Source organism: Thrips palmi, unplaced genomic scaffold (assembly GCF_012932325.1).
Source record: "Thrips palmi isolate BJ-2018 unplaced genomic scaffold, TpBJ-2018v1 HiC_scaffold_4, whole genome shotgun sequence".
NCBI lineage: Eukaryota > Metazoa > Arthropoda > Insecta > Thysanoptera > Thripidae > Thrips > Thrips palmi.
The window spans coordinates 9787398-9812064 of record NW_023144631.1 but is presented as its reverse complement, the minus strand read 5'-3'; the positions used below and the strand labels follow the sequence as shown (position 1 = coordinate 9812064).

General features: G+C 43.8%; 4 protein-coding genes across 7 annotated transcripts in view; 2 read left to right on the top strand and 2 right to left on the bottom strand.

Annotated features, from left to right (window-relative positions):
- Nucleotides 1-5318, top strand: part of LOC117649665 (meteorin-like protein) — a 30178-nt gene extending 24860 nt beyond the window's left edge. The window contains exon 4 of the mRNA XM_034392609.1: nt 3035-5318. Within this exon, the coding sequence (XP_034248500.1) occupies nt 3035-3414 (380 nt within the window). The 3' untranslated portion in view covers nt 3415-5318. The remainder of the gene's footprint in view (nt 1-3034) is intronic.
- A 2140-nt stretch (nt 5319-7458) lies between these two features.
- Nucleotides 7459-16290, bottom strand: LOC117650060 (testis-expressed protein 2-like). 4 transcript variants are annotated; one of them, XM_034393338.1, is made up of 20 exons: nt 16120-16289; nt 15757-15815; nt 15267-15450; nt 14754-14879; nt 14479-14658; nt 14312-14395; nt 13890-14234; nt 13667-13817; nt 13380-13577; nt 13039-13291; nt 12702-12943; nt 12297-12622; nt 12103-12223; nt 11840-12017; nt 11451-11762; nt 11092-11378; nt 10908-10994; nt 10603-10833; nt 10395-10515; nt 7459-10300 (listed from the first exon to the last, which is right to left on the bottom strand). In XM_034393338.1, the coding sequence occupies exons 3-20, from the start codon at nt 15316-15318 to the stop codon at nt 10232-10234; spliced, it is 3363 nt and encodes a 1120-aa protein (XP_034249229.1). In that variant the 5' UTR covers nt 15319-15450; nt 15757-15815; nt 16120-16289; the 3' UTR covers nt 7459-10231. The 4 variants fall into 4 exon arrangements, with proteins under 4 accessions (XP_034249229.1, XP_034249232.1, XP_034249230.1 ...); XM_034393339.1 differs by lacking the exon at nt 15267-15450 and having other exon boundaries at nt 10232-10300; nt 16120-16290; XM_034393340.1 differs by lacking the exons at nt 15267-15450; nt 16120-16289 and adding an exon at nt 15914-16102 and having other exon boundaries at nt 10232-10300.
- A 218-nt stretch (nt 16291-16508) lies between these two features.
- Nucleotides 16509-22627, top strand: LOC117650062 (biotin--protein ligase). The gene is made up of 16 exons (XM_034393342.1): nt 16509-16872; nt 17219-17401; nt 17484-17605; nt 17700-17870; nt 17949-18102; nt 18180-18236; nt 18434-18531; nt 18622-18809; nt 18889-19128; nt 19205-19549; nt 19675-19846; nt 20766-20957; nt 21047-21226; nt 21317-21737; nt 21815-22028; nt 22108-22627. Exons 2-16 carry the CDS (start codon nt 17242-17244, stop codon nt 22277-22279), a joined length of 2886 nt encoding a protein of 961 aa, XP_034249233.1. The 5' UTR covers nt 16509-16872; nt 17219-17241; the 3' UTR covers nt 22280-22627.
- LOC117650064 (acidic fibroblast growth factor intracellular-binding protein) lies at nt 22622-24512 on the bottom strand. Its single transcript, XM_034393348.1, has 7 exons — nt 24292-24512; nt 23991-24189; nt 23794-23913; nt 23602-23709; nt 23304-23531; nt 23103-23231; nt 22622-23021 (listed from the first exon to the last, which is right to left on the bottom strand). The coding sequence occupies exons 1-7, from the start codon at nt 24374-24376 to the stop codon at nt 22817-22819; spliced, it is 1074 nt and encodes a 357-aa protein (XP_034249239.1). The 5' UTR covers nt 24377-24512; the 3' UTR covers nt 22622-22816.
- Between the last annotated feature and the right edge of the window lie 155 nt (nt 24513-24667).

Genomic DNA, 24667 nt, shown 5'->3' with positions numbered 1-24667 from the left:
TATTATGAACTCATCTGAATCGAGCATGGGCGGGCAGGACGGGCTTTGATGCGTGCAGTGCGCAGCGCAGTGCCGTAGCCCTACAAGGGTGGTGCACTCACCCAGCAGGGGTCGGGTTCAACTCGCCTCAGCCTTTTATTTTTCCTGCCAGTAGCTTTTGCTCGGCGCGTGGTGCCGCGAAGGGCACAAGTGCAAGCTGCGCTGCCGCCGCCGCCAACCGGTCTCCGCTTTCTATTTGGGCAGGGCAGGCCGAGGCTGCCGCGTCCACGGGCCGCGTCTGTCCACACCTCAGCGAGGCCATTACCGGCAAGGCACCGGCCTGGCCTTCCACCGCCTTCCAATAAAAACATAAAACGCTCCTAGAGTGATAAGGCTTCCCCCTGGACTGGTCCTTGGACTCCTGGCGTCGTCCTGCGGCCTGCCGGATGGCTTGGACGGGTCGGGTCTCCTGCTGGATCTTTACTGGAAGCCTGGAAGCGGGCAGCGGCGGCAGGGCGGCAGGCTTCCTAGCCGCAGCCGCGCCTCTTGCGTTTGTACAGTTTGTACACACACACACGTTCTCGCTCACCGCAGCACCGCAGCGCGGCCAACCGCACATGAGGCCGGCCCGGTGGGGCCCCACACTGGCCCCACACTGGCCCCACACTGGCCCCACACTGGCCCCACACTGGCCCCACACTGGCCCCACACTGGCCCCAACACGACGAACCCGCAAGGCATTGGGCTCTCCGTTAGGATAGAACACCCCAACATTCCCGCCGGCGCGTCGCCGCGTCGTCGCACGGACTGCCTTTTAAATGTCAATTAATGAGGAATCGGCAGCGTTTCTCTCTCTCTCTTTCTCTTTCCCCGCGAGTCCGCGGCTTTGTCCCCACGCCCCGCGGCAGCCGCGGCAGCAGGCCGATTCCGTGCGGGGCTTTCCTCGCTCTGTCTCTCTCGCACTCGTGGGGCGTTCCGGCGTTCCGTGGCGCGAGAGAGTCAGAGCGACGAAGCACTGTTCGGAGCCAGTCTGTCGGGGCCCCCGCTGCAGCCAGCCAGCCCCGTGCACTGCTTGCAGCGCCGCAGCGCTCACCTGTTGCATTGTTTGGCCCCTTAGATGCTAATGCAAGTGCAGGTGGGGCGGGGCGGGCTGCTGCTTTACGAGCGCGGAGCCATTTTGAATAAGGAGCGAATCATCCTTTACGCGTCGCGGCGGAGCCTTGCAGTGCGGAGCCTCCTTCCTTGCGCATTGCAGCGCATTGCAACTACTGCGCGACGCAGGAGTCACAGAGCGCAAAGCAAACGTGCCCGCCCTGCGGCCCCTGCGGCCCGCGAGGCGGCAGTGCAGTGGCTTTGCAATTCAAAGGGCCTGGTGGCGATGGCGTGGCGGCAGGCTGGGGCTGGCGTGGCCGCGGACACGCAACAGCACGTCGACGGCCGCGGCGGAGGGTTCGGTTCGAGTCCCCGAAAGGTGGACGACGACTGGACGCGGCGAGGCCGCGACCCGGCGGCCTAATGGACGCCTCGTGTTGTGCACGCGTGTCCGAGGCCGTGTCCGAGGCCGTGTCCGAGGCCGTGTCCGAGGCCGTGTCCGAGGCCCGCGCCCCGGGAACACTTGTGGCTGCACGTGCGTTCGATAAGGCACCACACGGGGCGTCCGGCATGTCTTCTGTCTCGGCGGCGCCCCGGCCTGCCTGCTGCCTGCTGCGTGCTGCGTGTCCCCGCAACTCATTTGCATCAACACGCTGCGCGAGGCTGCGCGACGGGACAGGATCTTCTTCCTCCTCTCTCTCTCTCTCTCTCTCTCTCTCTCTCTCTCTCTCTCTCTCTCTCTCTCTCTCTCTCTCTCTCCTCTGGTCTCGGCGCGCGTCATTTTATTTTGCTGTATTTCGTTTTGTTGCCGCTTGGAGGGCGGGGTACTTGGCTTGGCAAAGCCTCTCCGGATTTTGGAAATCCGCCCCAAGGCGCGAGACGCGGCCGGAGGGGCGCGGCGTGGCGCGGCGTGGCGTGGCGTGGCGCGGGACAGGGGCACTGCCTCCAAATTAGGCGCTTTTAATTAAGAGGTGTCGGCGCGCTGCCCGGAGTGCCGCAAGTGCCGCCGGCCGGACCGAGGCTGCCGAGCCGAGGCCCCCTTAGAATGCAGGAGCAACGCGTCGCGCCGGCCGGGCCGGGGCGGGGCGGAACGGGGCGGTCGGCTTGTTACGGCGGGTCGTCTTCTTTTTGCAGTACTTTATTTCGGGCACGAGCTGGGGGCGTGGGGCCCGGCGTGGCCCCGGCGTGGGGCGGCTGGTGGCTATCGGCCGGACACGCCGGACGGACCGGGTTTTAATGGAGCCGGATCGAAGCACCCGGAGGCCCGGAGGCGGGCGTGGTGGCAAGGCGAGGCGGCAGGGCGTACCGCGCTGCTGGCGGGGCGTCCCGAACGCCCGGCACGGCCAGAACGCCCCTCCGGAGCACGCGCTGTTATCTGCCCCGTCGCACGCGCCGCCGCCGTGGCCGTCGAGGGCCTGCACCAGGCCTGCACTAGGCCTGCACCACGCCGAGGCCACGCTGCGGACGCCGCACGGCGCGGGGCGTCGCCCTGCTCTCCCTGATTTGGTAACGGGATGCGATGGCACAGCAGTGCGATCCCTGCGATGCACACGCCACGCCTCGCCTCGCCTCGCCCTGCACGGCGCGACGCCGCATGGCTGCAAAACGAGAAAGATGGGAAACGAAAACGAGAAAAAAAGAAACGGTGGAAAGAGAATCGGACTGGACTGACTCTCTCGCTGGAACTCGTTTTGCTGGCTCACTGCAGCGCTCCCTCGTCCCTTGCAGTCCTCTGCTCCAGGGCCTGTGGGGCCTGCAGGTCCTCCGGGGCGATCTGCTCCGGTTATGAGACGCCCCGCCCCACTCCACCCCGCCCCGCCGGCGTATGGAGGTCACTGCATTGTCAGTCGTGCAACACGCGAGGGGAGGGCTTGTTCGACGGCACTCCCGGAACATGTCACTGCGGCTGCTGCGGCTGCTGCGGCGGAGGCGAAAATCTAACCCGCTTTTTGTTTTGTTGCAGTTGCTCGTGGCTACATCCGCACCGTGGAGAACGACGAGGACCTCGAGGAGTCCCGGGTGAACGTGAAGCTGACCCGGGTGCTGCGGCGGCTCGCCGAGGCCGGCGTGGAGGGCGCGGGGCCGGGGCTGGGGCCCGGGCCGGACGCGGCCTCCAACGGCCTGGACGAGGACGAGGCCGTGTGGGTGCACGGCGACGAGTCCGCCACGCTGAGGATGCCGCTGCACTGCGGCGCCAAGCCCGGCCCCGGCGAGTACGTCTTCATGGCCAGGCGGAAGCTGAGCCAGCTCGCGCTCACGTGCGCCGCCAGCCTGGACAACTGGGTGCAGGTGGTGAGCGACGTGAACGCTCAGGGCAGCGCGCACTGCGTGCTGCGGAGCTAGCCTTGCCTGGCCTTGCCGCGCCGGCCGAGGGGAGGCCGTCCTGGTGCCACCATGGTGCCACCGCGCCCACTCTCAACATGGCGGCAGCACGGCAGCACCCTAGAGCCTGCGACTCCGAGCCGCCCTAGTCCTTGCCACTAGTCAGTGCACTGCGGCGTGGAAACCCCTCCAGCCAACCCCCAGCTACCCTCAGCCACCCTCAGCAAACTCTTTGAGGACTTCCCCACTGGTCTCTGCAACCAGCCGAACTCCAGACTGATTGATGCCTTGTTGCTGTATCTCTCTCCCTCCCTCCCTCCCTTTTCACTATTTGCCTTGTGTATTAAAAAATGTTGTGTAAAAGCAATCTATTATTATTTTTACTTTTCTTCAGGAAAACAAACAGAGCTCTGTTGTACTGTATTGCAGAAGATACCTTGCATTGGTGTTGAATCTGCATCGGAAGACATAAAGTGAGAGAGGTGTACAACAGTTTATTGTTAACGCTGTACACCACAACATAGTTTTGTAATTGTAGTAATAGATGTACATTAATTTTATTATTGTGACAGTTGGTCTTCTGTGATACTTTGGCTTTTGTGCTGGCTGGACTCTTACTTGGCATCAAAATGCCTTTGGAAATCGTCAGTGTTTTCATCTAGGAGCAAAAATACAATTTACATCTTTACTCTTTTGTGCAGAAATGTTCGTGATAAACTCTTGTTAAGTTTTAGGAATATAATGCTGTGGTGACTTTTTAACTAAAGTGTGTTCAGTACAGAAGCCAATTCAATTGCTGTAAATTGTTTAAGAACTGTCATGTACAGATGTTTATTTAACTAATTTGTTGTGTAAATTGTAACTAAGCTCATCCTCCAACGCCCTATTAAAATTTACATATTGTACAATTTTTATTGACAAGTGCCTGTAGAAATATTTGTGTGTAGGTCTTTCTGGGACGACATTTACCAGATTGTGGTATCTGTAGTTGTTACCGTAACTAATGAATGTGACACTAAAAATTAATGTTCTTGTTCAAATGCACATCTTTCAGACCAAGAAATCAAATGTATGTGACTAACTTCAATTAATATTTAGTTCTTAACAAAGAAAAAGAATTCTGTTAGTTTGTGAATTCATGGTGCCACATATAGTTTGCTGATGCTGAAAGTTTTGCCTAAGCTATCTTTTTTTTTAAATACAGGTAACTTTCATAGTTGCTCTTGTTTATAAAATTTTAAAAAATTTCAAAGTATTTTTTAAAGCACCTGCTGTATTTATTTATAAAGTGCTTTGTCCCATAGGATTCACAGATGCTCCTTAACATTAAAATTTGTAGTAATGGGTCTTCTGTATGTGCCATCTATCCATTCTGTTGCGAATCAACAGTTGGGTTTTCTTCTTCTCTTTCTGTTAATTTCTAACTTTGTTGCATTAAGCAATTTTGTGGAGAACTTCCCTGTAATTTAAAATAATTTGTTAGGTGCAGAGATGCGGCAACTGTGTTGTCACTCTCATCAGATTTTTATGTTCTCTCTTTGAGGGAAATGTGCCATGTTTAAAGTTAGCTTAGTGATAAATTATTGTACATAGTGGGCACTTGTGGTGTACATTTATTTAATGGCTATGGAGGTTGAATGTAATTTTATGAATGGATCTCAAATTTGCAATAGAGGTATAAGTCTTGAAAATTATATGAACAATTTTTCGACTGTTGTTTGTAGTAGTAGGGTAGCCTTTACATCTGCAAACCCTGATTTGTTCATTACAAATTTTGACGATTCTTTATGTTCTGAAAGCACGTTCGCTTTTACTGTGTTACAAATAATAAGTGCGATCCTGTTGAAAATCGCTGATATGTTGTTGATTTTGTTGATTGTGATAAATTGTTTAAGAATTGATATAGTAAAAAATATTAATATGAGTTTCAATGTTTTCCTTGTTACTCCCATCCTGCATTTGGTGAATTCGGATTCCTTTTTTTTACCAGTGTGGATGGGGTGCGGGCAAGCGGACAGTCGTAAAGGATCTCGACGCTCAGCCGTTCGCCCCGCCTCACCTCGCGTGCTATCATCCTGCATCTCGTCCTCGTCGCCGTCCCGTCCCGTGGCAGGGGGAGGGGAGGGGGAGGGAAGGGGGCTTGAGAGGTGCGAGGCGGTGTTAGGCTTGTGCCGGGCTTGTGCCGGGCCCTGCTGGACGCACAAAAAGACACCAAAGACACAGTGCCGCAGCAGTTCCTCGGAAGAGAAAGGGCCTGTCTGCTACGCACCCGTCCACCCCCTAGTCCTACAGCGTCGTCCAGGTCAGCATTTGCTGGAAAGACGAAGGCGAATAAGGCCTGCCTGCACTGCGCAGTGCTACGCAGTGCAGGGGCCAGGATAGGCAGCCTCTGCAGCGCGCGCGCGCACGTGTCGTGCGGGACAGCCTGCCCAGCACGGCGTCCTGCCGGGCCGGCCGGCCGTGTTGCTGGCGCGTGGGTTACAGTGTACGTAGTACTGCTCGTCGGACACGGGGGCACGTGGCGGTGGTAACGGATTGGCGTCGCCATCACCACCATGCGGCGCGCAGGAAAATCATTATTGGCCAGGTTTGGGCGGTCCGTATAATTTGGAACAGGGCGTCCGTTTCGATGTTCCAATGGCCGTAACGGGGCGACGGTCGCTGCTGGGCGCTGCGGGCCACAGCACCCGAACTTGGGGGGCTGCCGTCGGCTGCCCCCGGCGGTGTCGTACTGGTTTAGGGACCACCCCTAGCCCGCGGCAGCCCGGCCGCCTTTGGCCTTTATGACTCGTTTACTGGTTTACTGGCGGGAGCTGAGCGAGAGCGTCTCAGTCTCGGCGAGCGGGGCGGGGCGGCGGAGAGGTGTAGGGCCCAAGCGTCCGTGCAAGCAAAGGGCATTGGCAACCCGGCTGCCTGCCTCGCCGTACTGCCCCAGGCCGCGCCCCGGGCTACCGGGGTACCGGGGCGACGACCACGCCATACGCCCGTGCGGGCAGGCCTTCTGCACAGGCCGCGCTTTGGGTCCACGCCGCAAATTGATTTTGGTTGTAACGAGCTGGACGGGCTGGTGCTCGCGCTGGTCAGCGGGCACGGCACGGCGGCAGCAGCAGCCCACCGAATCAGGTCGATCGCCCACCAACCAAAGATTCGTTCTCTAGAATTTCGAACCCATTTGCGCCTCGTTTTCCGATTTTGTTTTGTCTGCTGCACGGCGCACTCGCGGGAGATCGAAGATCGAAGCCCGCGATATGGAATGAAACCGGCACCGTCGCTCCAATAAGGGACGTCATGTCCGCCGCCACCGCGACCGCGCACGGGCAAGACCGGCAAGACGACGGCCCTGCGCGGACGCGCCCGGCGCACAAAGGGGGCTGCCGTGCCCTGCCGTCCCGCCGAAAGTCGGCCCCGCACTTTTTCTGCCGGGAAAGGCATTCCGGGCGGCCGCGTCGCCGCGTCGCGTACTCCACTCACGTCCGAATCGCCTGCCTGGATGGGGCCGATGGGGCTGGGGGTGTCCATTAACATGATTCCATTCTGTCGTACGAAAGTCCGGTGTGGCGGCTGCTGTGTTGTAGTTGTTTTTGGTGCGGCCTCTCAAAGAATGTGGCCGAAACCCGCTTTGGGGACGAGCCCTCCCTCGTGGTATAGAATCCTCGTGGCGGTGCGGTGTGGTGTCGGAATTTCCGTTCAGAGCATAAAGTATTTTCGCGAGCGCCGGAAAGGTAGGCAACCCTTCGTCCACCGCACCAGAAGTGAACTATCTTCACGGGAAAGTCATTTTTTGTGGGATGGATACACCCCGCCGGGAAGGTAGACTACCCTCTTGGCTCGTCACAGGGAAGACATGCAAAGCAAGAATGCAGCATACAGCCACACCTGGGGATCGAACCTTGATCCTTTATCACAGCTGCCGCTTCCCCTGCGTTCCGAGCCACTTTTACGCACGTACACGCTCGACCCATAAGACTATGACCTGAGTGACCCCCCTCTGGGTACGCACCTCGGCGGTTCGGGCCGACACTAGAAGATGTGTGTTGCTTGAAAAGGGAGAATTAACTGCAACCCTTTATCACACTGAAAACCACATTTATTTTCATCTTTGGAACTCGTTCTCTACACTTTTCAACACCAACAGACAAGTTATAGTCGCTAAAAAAAGGGGGGAAACAGAAAACAGAATATCACAAAATAGTGGCAAGACAGCAATCTGGTCATGGACATAAGAGGAGGCTTGGCCAGAAGGCAATAAAAGATAAATAAACAATACAACAAGGTACGTTATTTCTTAACAATTGATGGAATACCAATTGATTTTCATACAAAGGGTGAGGAAGCACAGGTAAATGTGGTACTAAGCTGAACTGACTAGAAGAAAGACATCTGAGAGTCCCTAATATTGTTTTAAGATACTAATTTGTAGTTTGCCCATCACCAAGACACATCACAACTATTTTGAATATGAAAAGGCCCAAAACAATCTGATGATTGGCAGACTTAATTGAGACCCGTTCTAAAAAGTACACACAACACTAAGCTCCCTCCCTTTGGCTAAAGGGCTAATTTAAATTTGATCCCATAGCCTCTGATTCACATTTCAAAGATACTAGTCCTCAATGCAAGAGATCAGAATTTCACAAAATCAAATTCTTCACAGTCTTATTTGAAAAATTAAAAAAAGGAGGGATAAATAAAATACAATAAGGTCCTAATTCTGATCTCTCTATTCCACAGGAAGATGATTTTTAAGGTTGATTATTCCCTGTTTGAAGCAACATCCAACTATTAAGCATGAACATTAATAGCACAGACACCATTTTAAGCATAGAAAGGTAAGTGTTGAATTTGTGTCACAAGAAGTTACATGTAATAGGCTTTCTAAATAATGCACATATCATATAGCTCCACATACAATAGAAATAATGGAAAGGCAGACAAGTCAGTCGCAGTAACACTAAAACAATCAGTGAGGTCTTCTACAAAAGAAAGATATAGAGAAGAAGACAACATACTCCAAACCATTTGTCAATGTAGAGAAAAGATAATGAATAAAATAAACAAGTCTTGAAGTTAAGTGAACTCAAAGTAAAATTAGTAGCATTTCTGACATTTTTCACACGAAACAACCCTTTAGCAGAGCTACACATTGGTTATTCTCTAGGACTCTAGAACTGCTCTACACGAAAGACATTGACATCAAACTAAGTTAGTTATTTAATACCCAGAAATTACTTCAACATGTGTAGCTGGCTATGGCCTTGTACACACTGCTAACACACACACACACAAACGAAAAAGTTAAGAAAGAAACAAACAACATCACATTAAACTTAAAGTATGTGAAAAAAAAACACCAAATAAAAATGAATGTCTTTGAACTTGGACTTCCTAATGTGTCTTAAAGAAGTTATTGGTGATGTTCTTATTCAAGATCCAGGCACAATAATACAAAATCCTGCCCAAATCTGAACAACAGGAAATATGTTTAAAGAGGGGACCCACTAGTAATACTCACAATAGAAAACTATAAACCGAATTTTTCTGAGGACTGAACTCAATACTTCAAAGAAGTCGAATAAGGTAACTGGAAAATATTTTGCATTCTAAGGTCACCAAATACTATTGAAAATAAAAAATTTCCTGGACAGAATACTGATATTAAAATAATTAAATCTCCCCCAATAATAACAAACCACAGCAATAAATTATTATCCAATAGAAAAATATCTTCAAAAAATCAAGATTTAAATGAAGCATGTAAAATACACAGCTTAAGTTACCTAGCCACATTAGGTTCTAGCCCAATGTAATATACCATATGCCAGCTTCATCATCAAAATGAAACCAACTGTAGATAAATCTATCAAAGAACAAATACAAAATCTCTTTCTTAATTAAGAGTCCAAGAAAACCCAATTTTCACAATTCACATACTACGCATTAATACATTGATCACATAAAATAGAGAAACAAGATGCCAATTCAATTTGGCAAAGAAAACAAAACACATAACAGTTCAAAATATTTGATTAGTCAATTGCAACAAACAACACAACACATTAGTTAGTGACACCCTCAAGTATGAAAATGAAACATCCAGGAAGCACGATACTGTAACTGGTTACTGAAGTATCACAGAAAAAGTTTTTGGAGACTTGTAAGCCTGGACAAACAAAAGTAATCGGAGGTAAAACCAAGATTGTAAGTTAATTTGTTTGAGCTTAGGAAGCTGATTCGTATTTTCATTGCAACAGTAACAAAAAGGAGTTCAAACAATTTAAATAAGGTCTACAAGCTAAATCACATCTACCATTAAAAAAATCACAGGATACGAGACAACTGCTCTTCTGTGGCAAGTTCCACATGATCACTGGAAAATCATCACAGGCTTGTTGCTAGATAAGCCATTGAGGAAGAGTTAAGTACTGAGACAAATGAATTTTAATTCAGGGCCCAAGTAAAATGATGCACCATTCAAGTTGGGATTTGAAACAAAAACCTTCGGTGACAAAATTATTCCCAAATGAGAAGCCACAACAGTTTCATACATCACAACATAATTTTGATTCTATTTATTATTAGGCAGGGATGACATATTTTTTGTCTTAAACAGATATGTCAGTATTGGACAGAAGTATGAGACAAATTTGTAACAGGCATAGCAAGATTCATGATGAGTAACTTACAAACTGAGTCTATGGTTTAAGCCAAAGCATGACTCCAGTTGCACTCCAGTTAAGCCAGGATAAATATCCTTACTGATCCTGAGTTTACACTAGAGGGGGGGGGATGGAACATAAAATAAAATAAATTTTAGAGAAAGAAATAATAGCGACTTTCCTTAAACTGGCAAGTGCGGATTCATGACAGGTATAACAATGTCATCCATATTTGGTAACACCAATATTTTCTGAAAATTAAATTAAAAATTAGAAACATGAGTAAGGTGATTTACAAACACTGCTTCATGGTGAAAAGAGAAGAAGCATGATGTCAATACCAACCTGAAACTCTTGACACAGTTTCTGCTCAATCCAGTTGGAAATATGATAAAAGTTAACCTGACGCTCACCAAGAGTTGGATGGGCTGATAGCCATAGCTTTGGATTCCCATGAAAGCCATACCTGTAAAAATCAAAACAAAATTAATAATTTTTAAAGAAAACTACTCAGATTTTTTAAATTTAGGCTTGGGGTTAAAACACAACTAACCAAAGTCTATCTGATGGTGGAGGTGGAAGATTGACTGCCAATGTCCCAACCAATCCTTTCAGTTCAACTGACAACATAATACGAGTGTTTGAGACACCTTCCATTGCCTTCTTTATGTATTTCATTTCAGTAGCTTGTTGGAAGTACTTGGAATTAGCAATTCTGTCAACCATTCGTAATATTTTTTTGCCAGCCTTTTTGCTTGATGCGTTGGCAGATGGGCGGTGTGACCTGAGAAAAAAAAGTAATTGTTGCATTATTTGCACAAAAAAAGTGGAGAGAGGGGGAGTTGCTTTGTTGCTTACCCATCTTCAGTATTAATGCTACTTGTGTCATCATCAGAAGAAGATTCTGCCGAGTCGTCCAAATCACTATCAAATACAGGAGACCGGCTAAAGAAGATAGAAAGGGTAAAAAGAAAAGAAATTTAATTAAAGATTTAATTTACAAGTGGTATCTGTATTAATCACATTTTGGGATTGAATGTACCTTGATGAAATCTCAGATGTAGCAAGAATCGGATACACCTCAGGTAGATTTATTGAAGATGAAGACGAAGAAACCAGTGAAATATTGTCTTCTGGAGTACTGCGCTTCAGTTTCATTAGATTAAGCTTAGACTCAATGGTCATTCGGAAGTTCCCTTGGTATGTCATATCTAGTTCCACCCACAGCCCACGAACATCCAAAGAGGGCTGAGAAGCTCTATGGAACACAGGGACAGTGTTTCCCAAGTCCAATTCTGTGATGGTGAGTGCTTCCATGAAGTAAGGTAACTGGAAACATGACAATCAATAGTAAATAGTGGATGATACAAATAAAATTAATATTTAATGAATTGTATTTACCTTAAGGGTACTTAATTTCTTCTGCAACCTTTGATGAATTCTTCCCCGCCATAAGGGACTACGCAAAAGATCGAAACAAATCCTGCCAATAATAGCATTAAGCCATGACATTGGTAAACCATGTATCACAGCTTTCTGTTCCTCTTCCTCAATCATTGATTCTATGTGATCCCTATCATGATCCTTATCCTTCTCCTTGTCCTTTTCTCTGTCCTTATCCTTTTCTTTTTCTTTGTCCTTGTCCTTTTCTTTAGCCTTTTTATCTTCTTTAACTGATGGGTGGTGCTTATTGCGTGGAGGATACATCTTATGCTAAAAAAATATTATTATGCAAATTTTTAAATCTGTTTACTGAAATATGAAATTACATGTAACATAATCAATCTCACCTCAAGATAGAGTTGCTGCATGTAGCGCATATACTCCCCCATGGTCACCAAAGCCTCCTCCGGTGTAAGCTGTGGTAGCTCTCCTCCTATAGTTGGAGTAGGAGCATTACTTCTCTGAGGTGTAACAGGGAGAGAATGAATTTCATTTTCTCTGACAGCTTCAGCTAATCTTCTGTACCTAGAAAACAAAGAGGATTCTCAAAATGAATACAGTACTTTGAAATGCAGATCAATGTTGGTGCAAGTCAGTCAGCCAAACATACCATTCCTCTTTTTCTCTATCTGCTCGGGCAAATAGGTAAAGGCAGTTTTGTGAAGTCATATCTGAACTGATGACACAAAATGACTCATCGTCAATATCACTAATGTCTTTCTCAGTAGGATCTATGAAAAAATACATCATAAAATTAAGCCAGAAAAATGATTAGCTCATACACTTGGCAGACATTGCACGTACCTGATTTCCCTTTTGATGCTTTATTATCCTCATAGCTTTTGTCAGTATCCTCCAGGTTTCCTGATTTATGAGATTTCTTTTCAGACTTGGAGGTCTCTTTCTGAGGTTCTGCTGAAAGGAGTAGAACCTCAAGTGAATCGGTGGAGTTAGAACCTTTTGCAAATTTGGCTGTGGTCAGGCATGAACTTGAGCGAGTTTGTCGTGAATCTTTCTCATCCTTCTTCACAAGGTTCTGTTCCTCTCCACTAAAACTTAGATCATCTTGATTAAGAGTGTCACATTCATCACACTTAATTAGGCAGATTGGGTACTTCTTGCTCCATTGTCTGTAAAAATTCAAAAAGGTCAAAAAACATTTGGGGCAATAACACTTAAAACCTCACTCATTATTTCTCAGACACATACCTTCTTCTTGTAATACCTTCAGGTAAGAGTTTGACCTGCCACCCCCTAATATCAAATATACGCTCATCTGTGAACTGCACACTTCTGATTGGGGCTTCATTCCACATTGCTCGTTTTGATACTTTAGTTCTTGTGTGAGACAGTGCCAAGCAAGAACCATCCAATCTCACATGAACGGATTCAGTCATGCTGATGTGGTAAGACTTTGTGTCATAAGTACCATTCAGCTCATTCATCCACCCCTGGAAATACAATACCAAGGTATCTTACTGACAATTCTCAAACAAAGTATTTTATTAAATAAATGATACTATAGCTGATTTGAAAAGTATTTCACCTGGAAACTATCAGTAGGAAATATTTCTTTTGCCGCAGGAACCTGAAGCACTGGTAAAGAACGGTAGTCAGGAATTTCAAAAGGCTTATTGCCCATGTGCATGCCAGCAATCCCAGGTCCTGGAGTAAGAAGTGTCTGTTTTTCTTCCTGGACTGAAAGGACCAGCAGAATGCCAACCAATATATGAACAAAAACTGATGAAAGTGAAATGGTCCATTCTACACCAAGTAGGCAAGCAAGTAGGATGACAAATCTACAAGAGAGAGAAGGGTAAATTGAGTTATACTTGTGAGGAACATTGTTCTTATTAAGTCAAATTCAAAATCAAAAGGCAAACAAACTTGTGATTGAAAAGAATGCATTTGAAGCTGAGTTCTTGTATTTGTTCTTGCCCTTGATGCATATTGCTCAGAGTTGTTCCAAGAGGGGCTGATGAAGAGCGAGGAATGCTGCTGGCATCTTCCCAAGGTTCCTCCAGAGCCTCCACTCCAGACTCAACATCATCATCAGTTTCATCACCATCCGCTGCATACAGAGCACTTGGAAAAATATAGAAGCTGATATAAGACAAAACTTTTTCCGCCCCTCCAAAGTATTATAACAATCAAACTGCAACACAATGAAATACCTGCTCAAAGAAGAATTAGACCGGGAGTCTACACTAACTTTCTTCCTTCTATTTCGAAGTTCAGCCATTTTGGGTCTGAAGCGGGATCTTAATGAGGTGGCACGCTTTTGTGGAGAAATAGAGGAGCCCTCATGAACCAAGGGCACAGAACCTGCAATGTTAAATATAAAATAAAAATCCTGCCAAACTTTTGATTTATTTCACAATTTTTTTTTATCCTTACCTGCTCGACTAGACTTTGCAGCACCTTTATCCTCCATGGATTTAACTGGTGTAGTCGGACGCGAAGTTTTAGGTTTCTCTTCATCATTGTTCCGTTCTCCAAGAAACTTGTAATGCCATTTTCCACTACTTTGGTTATTTTTCTGACCAATAGGCATGGTAGAGGGAGTTGTTGGGGTGGTAGATAAACTTGATAGTCCAGATACCCCACTGAGTTGTGATACAGAATCTGATGTTGATAAATTATTGCTTGGAACTTGATTAGATTCTGAAGATGAGGCTTCTTCAGAATCACTGAAACTGGTGTTTTCCTTTAGAGATTGATTTAGCTTGGGAGCCTCTCCCCCTTAAAGAAAAAAAATGCAGAAAATTCAAAACACAAGAAAGCAAAGAAACCTGAATTCATGATAGAAAAGCACATACGTTGGCGATCGCTTTTGATTTCTTCTACAGTTCGACTTATTTTTCCTCTGATATCTGTGAATAGGCCCCAGCCACTATTGTGACCTAAGAAAATTGAAAAAATTACGCAAAATATAAACAATATTTATCTTGAAACAATTTTAGAGTTAAACATTGATGTTAAGAACCTGGAGTATCAACGATGCCAGTATCCATACTACTTGACCGCTTGTTGAGACTGCCAGTGCTGAGACTAGTATGAACAGGTGAAACGTCCCCTGAAGCTACTCCACTATTTGTTTTGTGGTGAAGGCGCCCATGCTTCGGACTTCGGGGTGGTGCAGTCGGTGGTGTGACTGACAATGTGTCTGAAACAGAAAGTGGTAACAGAAATAGAAATAGAATAGAAATGAGTGAAAAACAATTGCAAGTCAAAATGAGATGCAAGGTTCAATACAAATACCATTTTTAGAAGGGGAAGTGTTTTCCTTCTCCACCGTTTCTTCTTCAATTTCAGGATAAATCTGTTCTATCTCATCTTCACCAGCATGGAAACGGAAAGTTGGCACTGATGTGGACATAGGCTTGCCTAAAATAAATGGGATCAAAATATTAAAAGGCAATGTTAAATTTTAATTGGGAACTTATTTAAAGTGTATCTAGAGCTGGCAAATATGATATTTATCTGTTGGTATAAGTGTTGTAAATGCAGCAACAGTGGGAGGAGAGTTCCTTTCATTCCTTTTAATGAGATTTGATGAATTCCAGCTACTGTTAGTTATTATCATCATTACTTTCAGATCAGGTAAATTCAAGAATTTCTCATAAGACATGAACATGCAAAATAGCCCAAATGCAGAAGGAAAAGGAACAGAGGAGTGAAGAGTGATATTGGGGTCCACCTAGTTAGACTAAAAGCAAGACTCTACGATTTTTTTAAAGAAATAAATTCATAACAATTTTAACAGAAATTTACCTTTCAGCATGCCTAGGGACACCTTGCTAGCAGTACGCTTCCGGTCACTCATATTGGATTAGTAGAGAGCACAACACTAAGTGTGGTGATTTAATTGCTAGTTAGTACCAGTTCAGTACAAGCAAAAGCAAGGCACCATGAAGTCCGATAAACTCCTGTCTTATGAGGAAGAGATGATCCACACCTGATGCCCACAACAGATAAACACGCACACTTTCACCAGAGACATAGGAAAAATGGGCTAAAGATAGGATTCAACATGCTTAGTGAGAATGAGGATAGTGGTAATAGAAAACCAAAGCTTCAGATAATTTGAATTTCTAATATTTCTCCACAATGTAAAAACCCAACTAGCCAGTAAAGGAAAAAAATGAATTTCCCCATAGATTAGATCCTGCAACCAGAACCTCCCTGCAGTTTCAAGAAACAAGATAGGGAAAGAAGGGAATGAGTCACAGATAGCACATATGTAAATGGTTTTTCCTCTTACCGTGAGATTTTGCTTGATCCATGGTTTTGTTCACCTCTTCTAATGCTTCAATAGCATTTCTGACAAAAAGAAAAGAGAAAGCAGAGTGAAAGCAGTTTTCCCAATGGTGTAATGTTCCTCATTGTGGAGGAAACCAGAACCAAGACCAAGTACATACACAAAGACTATGCTGAGGTTAAGAATTTAGAAATGACACAACAAAAATATAAAATGTACCACTTCTCCACACGAACTATAGTAAAACGGAGGAATTTCAGACGGGCAAAACCAGAACAGTAAGAGAGACAATAAATTTCGATGCAGTTTTCTATGAACGTAGATAAGAGGAAAGAAGACCCAAGACTATTGCTAGATAAGACTCACGGTATCAAAGCTGCACATAACACAATTCTCTGGCAGCATTGCTCAGCAGAATATCCTCGACCAAATTAACTGTCAAAGAAGAGTCAGAATCTGGTTGCAGTTCACGTTTTCTCGTTTGGTGCTCGCTTACATACTGCGCGATTACAGCAGAAACACAGCAGAACACAACAAGCACAGAGCGAGCGGCGGCTGACGACTATTCTCAGACGTTCTGCGAATATGGCTATGTGCATACTGCTGGAGAACGGAGAACAGAAATTAGTTCCTCCACGGTCCCGCAGGTTTTAGTAAATGTGGAATCATTTTGATTATAATTTATCGTATAAGCATGCGATGTAAGAAAAATCACAATCAACCTCAGATTTGGTCATGAAGCATTCCCGGTTTTGCATCTCCACAAGCAGACGACGCGCCGGTTGCCCAACTATTTCCCCCCAGACCCTCTTTTTACTCTAGGATCGAGAAACTTAAGGAGAGTGCACCATTGCAGCTTACACCATTCTACGCTCCAGACTTTCTTTTTCATGCCATTAAACTTCATTTTAGGGATCAATCAATTGATTTTAGAGAAATTTCGAATAAACTTTGCCGATGAGGGATGAGGGACTACTTTTGGAAAGGACAGTGTCAGTGTCGTCTGCACTGCAGGCAGGAGGCTGTGCAAAATGTGCTTTTCATTCATGGGTCGATATGTTTTATTTCTTTTTTAAGAAAATGATTAGGTTGAAGTTGAGCCTTTTTATTGGAAGTCACGTAAGTTTTTCTTTCTGAAAACTGTGAACTTTGTATACTTCTTGATACTTTTGTGTGAAGTCTCATATAATTTGGTGGGCAATAACCTTTTCACTGTCCAATGTCCAATTGACATTGTTAACTGACCTTCTCTGCCCTGCCACATTAATTTCCATTCCTCATTTGGTCTTGCTTTACAAGAAAGTTCCATTTTCAGTTATTCAAATTGTCCATAAGCAGTTAAATGAGTTTTCTTTCAAAACTTAATGTTCTTGCCAGCCAGATGAACTATCTGTTGAAGGAAAAGATGAAATGTTCTTTGAAACAATTTAAATTTATGCTTTTGACATGCATTTTTCAACTGCAGGTTTAAGCTGCTGAATTTCCAGAATGTTGCTTACTCTATACTACATGGCTGCCACATGGTTCCAAGCATGGAGACTGAGCTCCATCCGAAACAAAGTGAATGAGATTCTTACACATGGAGCTGGCTTAGTTCTCTATCAGGAGCCAGACGTATCTTCTGCTGCTCAACAGGGTGGATCTACTCGTAAGTTTAACAGAAGATACATGTCTTGTTTTTACATACTATAGTCCCTGGATCACTGGAAGAGAAAAATGTGTCTTTGCAGGGGTATGGAGTCAGTTTTTACGTGGTGTCAGCTCAACCTTATGTGAAAACGAACATGAGGCAAGAGTTGCTGATTTGCTCTGGTATCATGATTCCAAGAGAGTGTGCTCCATTCTGCCTCAGGTTCGAATCTGATAACTTGTCCATTATGAACCGCTCTCATTATGAAGCACTGGTCAGGCCTAAATTAACCTTTTTCGCTTTCTTCTGTTATCAGCAATTCATTGATCTATCTCCATGGATTGCCTTTCCAAAAGAGTCTACTCTCTTTCCAATTGAATACTCACAGCAGAGTTCTGTTATATTATCGACTGAGTGCAGAGTCCACTTGCTGATTGAAGCGGAGTACCGTGCTGTTTTGGATACAAGTAAAGTACACCGCTGTCAGGTACGAAACCCACATAATACAAACTTAAAATAAAAAGTCTTCATGCTCTGTAACCTTCATGTTATTTTTGTGATTTAGTTGGAGCAGTTTGGCATTTTCCAAGCATGGCTGGCAGCAGATACTTTTGGATTAATTCTTGAAACAGATGTTGAGCACTTGGTGAACTTATGTGGCTGCTTGATGGTCAATAGACTTGCATTTCACCCAAATCTTGAAATGACTCGAGTACAGAGTAAGTGAGAGAGATCCCCTTCAAATAAATATAAAAATGAAATTTGATGAAATTATTTTGTCTCTTCTTTGATGCAGCTGTTGTTGTTCGAGGAGAACCTTGTAAAATTCATCAATATCCTCAGAGTCTTAGAGGTAAAATAATTTATTAGTTTTACGTAGTTTGAGACAAGGCAAGAGGAGAGGGTGCTTATATTGCTTAGTTGATTCATCTTACTGTATGTTTGCTCATCCTTCTTTCTTGCTTCTGCACATTCCCTCAGAGCCACATATTTTATAGTTTGAGACAAGTTAATTAAGTTTCAAACATATGTTGGTCCAAAATTTTTCAGGTTCGGAAGAACAAGATGATGCAAGTGGTGCATCTTTCATGGAGCAGTTGCAGTATGTTACTTGTGCTGCTCAAGATGCTGCACTCAACAGTTGTGAGGTAAAGTTCTAGTGCTCAACTGTGTGCATATTTCAGCAGTATATATTGTTGTCAAAATTTATCAATTTTGGAAATTTGTCTCGTTGAAAGGTTCCTATTGATGGCCAGAAGGATGTCCTTATCATAGCTGGATCTTCCGATACTTTGTCGAACATTTTGGATGTCGAAGATGAAACGGATGACTTTCCAGATGAAGCATCTCAATTGCAGACTGATTCCTGCTTTTCCAAACACATAAACCATTTGGAAGAGCCCTGTGTACGAGTTGCATCTGCAGGGTAGTACTTCACCTGACATTCTTTTGTGAAATATTTTTCCTTGTTACCATTTTATTTATTCTTTTCCCTTATTTCGCAGTGGAAGGAGTACTGACTCATTTTGTTCCCAAGACTCACTCAGTGCAACATTATCTTGTTTGCCCTTGACACCAAAACCATCACCTAATCGGTCAAGCTTCTCAGCAGCTTATTCAACCCTCTCTTTGTCTTCAATTTCTTCTACTGTTACAAAACCTCCCAATGTTCTCATATATTCTGACAGCACGGTAGTGCAGGATAATGTAATGAATGTGCTTAAAAACACTTTGCATAGACATAAGTAAGTATTCTTAAAGATGGCATCATATGTTGTTTATAGCAGTATATTGCATAGAGTTGGAATTTTTTTCTTTCAGGTATGTAATTTACAGCATGTCTAGGCAGTCACTTTTGTCCAACCCTTGGATGCAAGGAGCAAAGTTGCTTGTTATCTGTGGAAGTGTACCTGATTCATTGGCACCAATATTTCTCTCCTACATATTGAATGGGGGTCGGATATTGTGTCTCTGCTCTGACTTCCTTCATCTAGTTTTGCCAACTTTTCGAACTGCTGAAGTCCGTCAACATGAGCTCGTTCGTTTCTCCTATTCAAAATGGAAGAATGTGCCTTTGATGCACCATGTTTTCTGCTATCAAGCATCTCCTGTGCATACACGATTCCCCATTGGTGATCCCAAGTCTGCGTCATCTAAGAACACTGGGTAAGTGATATTTCATGGGAATATGTGTTGTGTGCTTTTATTCTGTCCGTTGTGGAGGTAGATACATCACAATAATTGTGTTCTCTCTTAAATCTCTTACGTTTCTGTTCAACTACTCTGCTCAGAAGTGGTAAGCCTCCTGCCACACCAACATCAGTAGAAGTGTTGGATTCGGAAAATCGGCTCCATACATTGCAAGTCCAAGTACTAGGAACAGAGGAAACATGGCAAACTCCCAGCCTCTTGCTGGCAACAACTGGATCAGGACCTGGAGCTGGAAAAATTGTTTTCTCACAGGCAAGAGTTTGATATGTGTTAATATACATGCATGCTTGTTGGTATGATGGGAATAGATTAACTGTATTTGTATATTTTGTATTAGAGATTGCTTATTCAGGCTAAAGTAATCATAAAACAGTTACAGTGTATATCGCAAATGTTATCCAGGGACTAGATTTTTCTTGCACATGGAAATGAGCACTTATTAATGGATGTACGTGTGTAAGGGGGCTAAACGGTGGGTGACAACTGAAACACCGCACTCGGATTTCTAATGGGCTGCATCAAATATAGTTTATAGAATTTTTGATCAAAAATTATTTTGACGCCACTCATATTAGGCCTTGTAAAAATTCAGCTGAAAAATCCTCTTTTATCAATTTTCATTCAACAAAATCCCCATGTAACAGGTACATCTGGAGGTGAATACTTGGGAGGCATACCAAATTGAACCATTGCTGAAAAACATGGCGAGTTATTTATTTACAGATTCAGTACTTGGTTTTGATTCATTATTTTAATTATGCTTTCAACGGTTTGAATGCTGCTGAGTATGGGCCATGTCTCAATTATCTTCTGCAATATTATTTTAGGCAATTAAATTTCAGCAAACTAAATTATGTGGGTTATCTCCTAATATGAATGTTGAATGGTAGTTATGTTTTACATACTCGCTTTTGAAATACCATTGGGTTTCAAACTCATTTATCTTTACTATCATATGCCTTTTTTGTGACCTTCATGAACATTGCTCATTTTTTATTTGCACTTTGTACTTAGCCAAGCTTTGGATGATTTCTATTAAGTGGTCTTTGAGATGCACTTTCACCTTACCACTTTGTAACTTGAATTTGTTGCACTGAAAGCACTTCTCTTTTCCTCAGCATTCACTCTGAAACACCGAAATTAAAATTAACATTTTATAATCTTTCCTTAGGTACATCTAGAGGAGGACCCATCTCAATATGAAAGTGAAGAGAGAAAATACTCCACGCTACGTCAGAGTGATGGAGCTCGCCGAGAAATACTGAGAGACCTTCTTGTAGCCCATCTTGATATGGAATGTGGAGACAGTGCTAAAACTTCAAGTATGGGTCACACACAAGGGTACTTCCTTGGTCGACATGAGGTTTGTTTTAAAACAAGCATAAGTCCTCCACCCCCGCTCTTATTTTTTTTAAAGGTCAGGTTTTGTGATTAAATTTTATATTATTTCAGTTGAAGCAAGAATTCATGTCATCAGTGAAGAGCCGAATGAATGGGAACTCCTTAAAAAATGGTGACCTGGAACTTCAGTTCTGTGGGAAAGGAGAGAAGCCTCCACCAGCCAGTGCTCGCCTTCTTCCCATTCTATTGCATTCTTGTCCGCCTTCATTCTCTACTGTCGAGTACTTTGATGTCAGTTCAGTACAATAATATAAGGCAGTGCCGCTTTTTCACTCAGGCTGTCACATATTTTTAATATCTCTTCCTTTTTGTTTTCTTCAGAATTTACAAACTGAATGGCTTGGTCGTTTGGTTATCTACTCGGAGATTATGGGCAGCTCCATGAACGTGACAGGATATGACCAGCTGTGGCATGGCCTTGTGGTCATCCCACGGCAGCAGCTAAACGGGCGCGGACGCGGGGGCAATGTATGGATCAGCCCTGAAGGATGTGCCATGACGACCATTCATTTAGTGATTCCACTCTCGTCACCTCTTGGCCTTAGAGCGTCTCTCATTCAGCATGTAGTGGCCACGGCAGCAGTTTCTGCCCTTGCCAGCATCCCTGGTCTTGAAAAGGCTCTAAATTTACATCTGAAATGGCCTAATGATATTTATCTTGGTGTTGAAAACGAGCTTATTAAAATTGGTGGACTTATTGTCTGTTGTTCTAATCGTGGATCTAGCTTGGTTTGCAACATAGGTAAGACTTGTCTCATATTCTCAATTTACACACAGCAGCTCAAAATAAAATTTTGATCTTCACTTTGTTATTTGCAGGGATTGCTGTCAACATTGACAACAATGATCCAACAACTTGCATAAATGAACAGATAATGCTCCACAATGCACGCTGTGGAAGTAAGATACCTGCTCTCTCACTGGAAAAGTGGTTGGCCATTTTCTTCACAGAACTTGAGCGGATCTTAATGCTGATGCAAAACAATTCAGATAAACAAGTTTTGGATCTTTATTACAAATTCTGGCTACACAGGTATATCATCTTCAGCTGACACTCAGATGAAAGGTATTTCTTTTCTTCAGTCACCTAATTTTTCATGTTCTTATTACAGTGGTGCTGAAATTGTGGTGCGAGATACATCAGGAAATGAGAAACCAGTAGTTGTCCAGGGACTTGATGAGTTTGGTTTTCTGTCAGTTCGAGAAAAAAATGGCAAAGTATTTAGTGTGCAGCCTGATGGTAATACTTTTGACATGTGCGTTGGATTAATTGCCCCTAAGTAGATAGCCACCTTGTGTGTTCATTTATTGGATTATTGGAGTTACTCTTCTAAGCAGACTGAAATAATTCATCATCAAACCCTTTCAATGAGACTTGATTTGTTTTGTTTTTTAAATAGACTATTTATTATGATTTCTTAGGTCTTTGTGTCTTCTATTTGTGTACCTTAGTTTTTATATTCATGATTTAGTCATAAACTAGCCTAGAAAAAAGCAAATGTGGTCATGAAATTGTTTACTAAAAAATCATTCCATTATGATTCCATATATTTATGTTTTTGTAAAGTCTTTGCTTATGTTGCTCTTTATTGTTGTTATCCACTGGAATAATAAATACTGCATTGATAGAAATTTGTGTAGTTTTATTCTTCATTCCTGAGACAAACATTTCAACAATGTCTTGTTCTCTGCATATTTAATTAATACAGTAAATCACAAATATAATGTTACAGAATGTAAAGTGATCTATACAGCTAGAACTTGTAGAAAGCATACATAAAATATAGCAAATTTTAAAAAGGAAAACACAAAACAATAGGATTATGTATGAAACATACGGAGTAAGCAAGTAGTAATGACACTCATATAACGAGCCCAGAGGGACTTCAAATCATTTTCTTGAAATACATCAAGCTCGTGAGCACTGCTTGTGTAGACAGACAAAAAGTTAGTCAGGTCACTGTGAGACCAGTGAGCTTGTCGCCATGGTTCTATACACCTTTCAACCAAATCCACAAATAGGTCCCTGCAACATTCAAAAAGTCAGCATAAGACGAGTGAAAATTGCAAAATAAGAACAAGATGAATTTTTGGAATAAAATATTACTTTAGATCTTTCGTGCGATGAAGGTTGCATGCTATGCCCACAATAGAGCGTGAATAGGATCTAAAGTTCGATTCTAACTCTTGATATGAGCGTTCCAGAAGTTGAGGTTTAAGGCGACTGCACACCAGGCTGTAAAACAAATGGAAGATATAACCAAACCTCAAGCCACTACATCACAAGCAACTGAGACATTTCACTTACTGTTTGTGTTCTTTTTCTTTCTCTAACAACACCCTAAATTCTCGAATATCTAACAAAAATTCTCTGTCTAAATCAGTATCATCATAGTCCTGTTGGGAATCTTTGTACGTCCAAGTAGACATCATTGCCTGGGCGCAGTGGCAAAAATCAGGAAAAGTAAGGTATTGAAGCTTTCGTTTTCCAGTTTCAAACCTCATGGATGCCAAAAACACAACAGCACCATAACGCCTAGGGAATGGAAGGTGTTAAAGAGACAAAAGATAGGAAATGCACAAAATGGATGCAATGCCATCAATACCTTGCAAGAGGCTCTGGGAGTAGAAAGAGTTTGCAAACATTCTTTACAACAGATCCTTGCATCTCTTCAACAGTTTTGAACACCCGTTTGACATTGTCAAACTGGCGCCTGAAATCATAAACAATAGCTTTGAGAAGGAAGGAGATTGAGAATTCAGTAGTAACTACTCCTTCAGGATTGGTTGATACAAACCGACATGACTTTAGCTGGACATGTGTCTTCTCACTAACTTCATCTAAGTCCTTCCGGTGACGTGAAGATAATTTCTTTCCTAACAGCTCACGAATGACGGCATCATCAAAAGCATAGTACCTAAAATTTTTAAGGCAATCTGTTTATCAAGGTTCATCAACCGATAGTTTGAAGTTAAAAACTGAAATTGCACTGACTTTTCGATAAGAAGTCCACGGGTTTGGGGTTCAATCTGAAAGGCAAGTTGTTCGGAGAGCTTGGGTGGGTTGTGAAGTAGCTTCTCTAGCAGACTGTAGGTTCGATAGTGATCCAATACGTCAGATGCGACTAATTCCAAAGTAGCTCCCGTTTGATGGACGACACCTCCCTCCTGGAGGCTTTTAACAGCCTCCGAAGCTGCAGCAAAGATGGAGACGGAAGAGTGTTATCATAAAAGGAAACATCAAGGCGAAAGATATAGTTCCAAAGATTGTTTGAACACACATAACCTCTACTCACATGAACTTCCATCAATCCATAACTGGTAAACTTCTGGATCCACTAAAGTATAATTACTAATAAAAACATCGACTTCGGCAAACATTTTATCATGTGACAAGTTCTTTTCATCGATATCAGGTGAATTTCGTCAGAAATATACTTCAAAGCTCATATACAAACAAGCAGAACAGCCAAGCAGACGGCAACAGCAGCAGACTACATTTAACAGTTGTACCAACCAAGCGGAAAAGTTAAGAGAAGTCTCTCCGTGCTCATCTCAGGAGCACACAAGAAATATTTTCAAGTTGATAAAATATTAAATTCAACTTGTGGGACCTCCTTGATGTGAAACCATGTGGAACACTGATTATTTCGCCAACCTAAGGCCTTCCCG

Excerpts from the sequence above, each read along its gene's own strand:
- LOC117650060 (XM_034393338.1), bottom strand. The coding sequence starts at position 15,318 with ATGAGTGACCGGAAGCGTACTGCTAGCAAGGTGTCCCTAGGCATGCTG. Across the intron at positions 14,659-14,753 it reads CACTTCCCCTTCTAAAAATG|ACACATTGTCAGTCACACCA; the intron begins GTATTTGTATTG and ends TTTCTGTTTCAG. Across the intron at positions 12,018-12,102 it reads GATAGAGAAAAAGAGGAATG|GTACAGAAGATTAGCTGAAG; the intron begins GTATGTTTGGCT and ends TTTGTTTTCTAG.
- LOC117650062 (XM_034393342.1), top strand. The coding sequence starts at position 17,242 with ATGTTGCTTACTCTATACTACATGGCTGCCACATGGTTCCAAGCATGG. Across the intron at positions 19,129-19,204 it reads AACACTTTGCATAGACATAA|GTATGTAATTTACAGCATGT; the intron begins GTAAGTATTCTT and ends TTTTTCTTTCAG. Across the intron at positions 21,227-21,316 it reads CTACTGTCGAGTACTTTGAT|AATTTACAAACTGAATGGCT; the intron begins GTCAGTTCAGTA and ends TGTTTTCTTCAG.
- LOC117650064 (XM_034393348.1), bottom strand. The coding sequence starts at position 24,376 with ATGTTTGCCGAAGTCGATGTTTTTATTAGTAATTATACTTTAGTGGAT. Across the intron at positions 23,710-23,793 it reads GTCCAGCTAAAGTCATGTCG|GCGCCAGTTTGACAATGTCA; the intron begins GTTTGTATCAAC and ends TTATGATTTCAG. Across the intron at positions 23,532-23,601 it reads CTCCCAGAGCCTCTTGCAAG|GCGTTATGGTGCTGTTGTGT; the intron begins GTATTGATGGCA and ends TCCATTCCCTAG.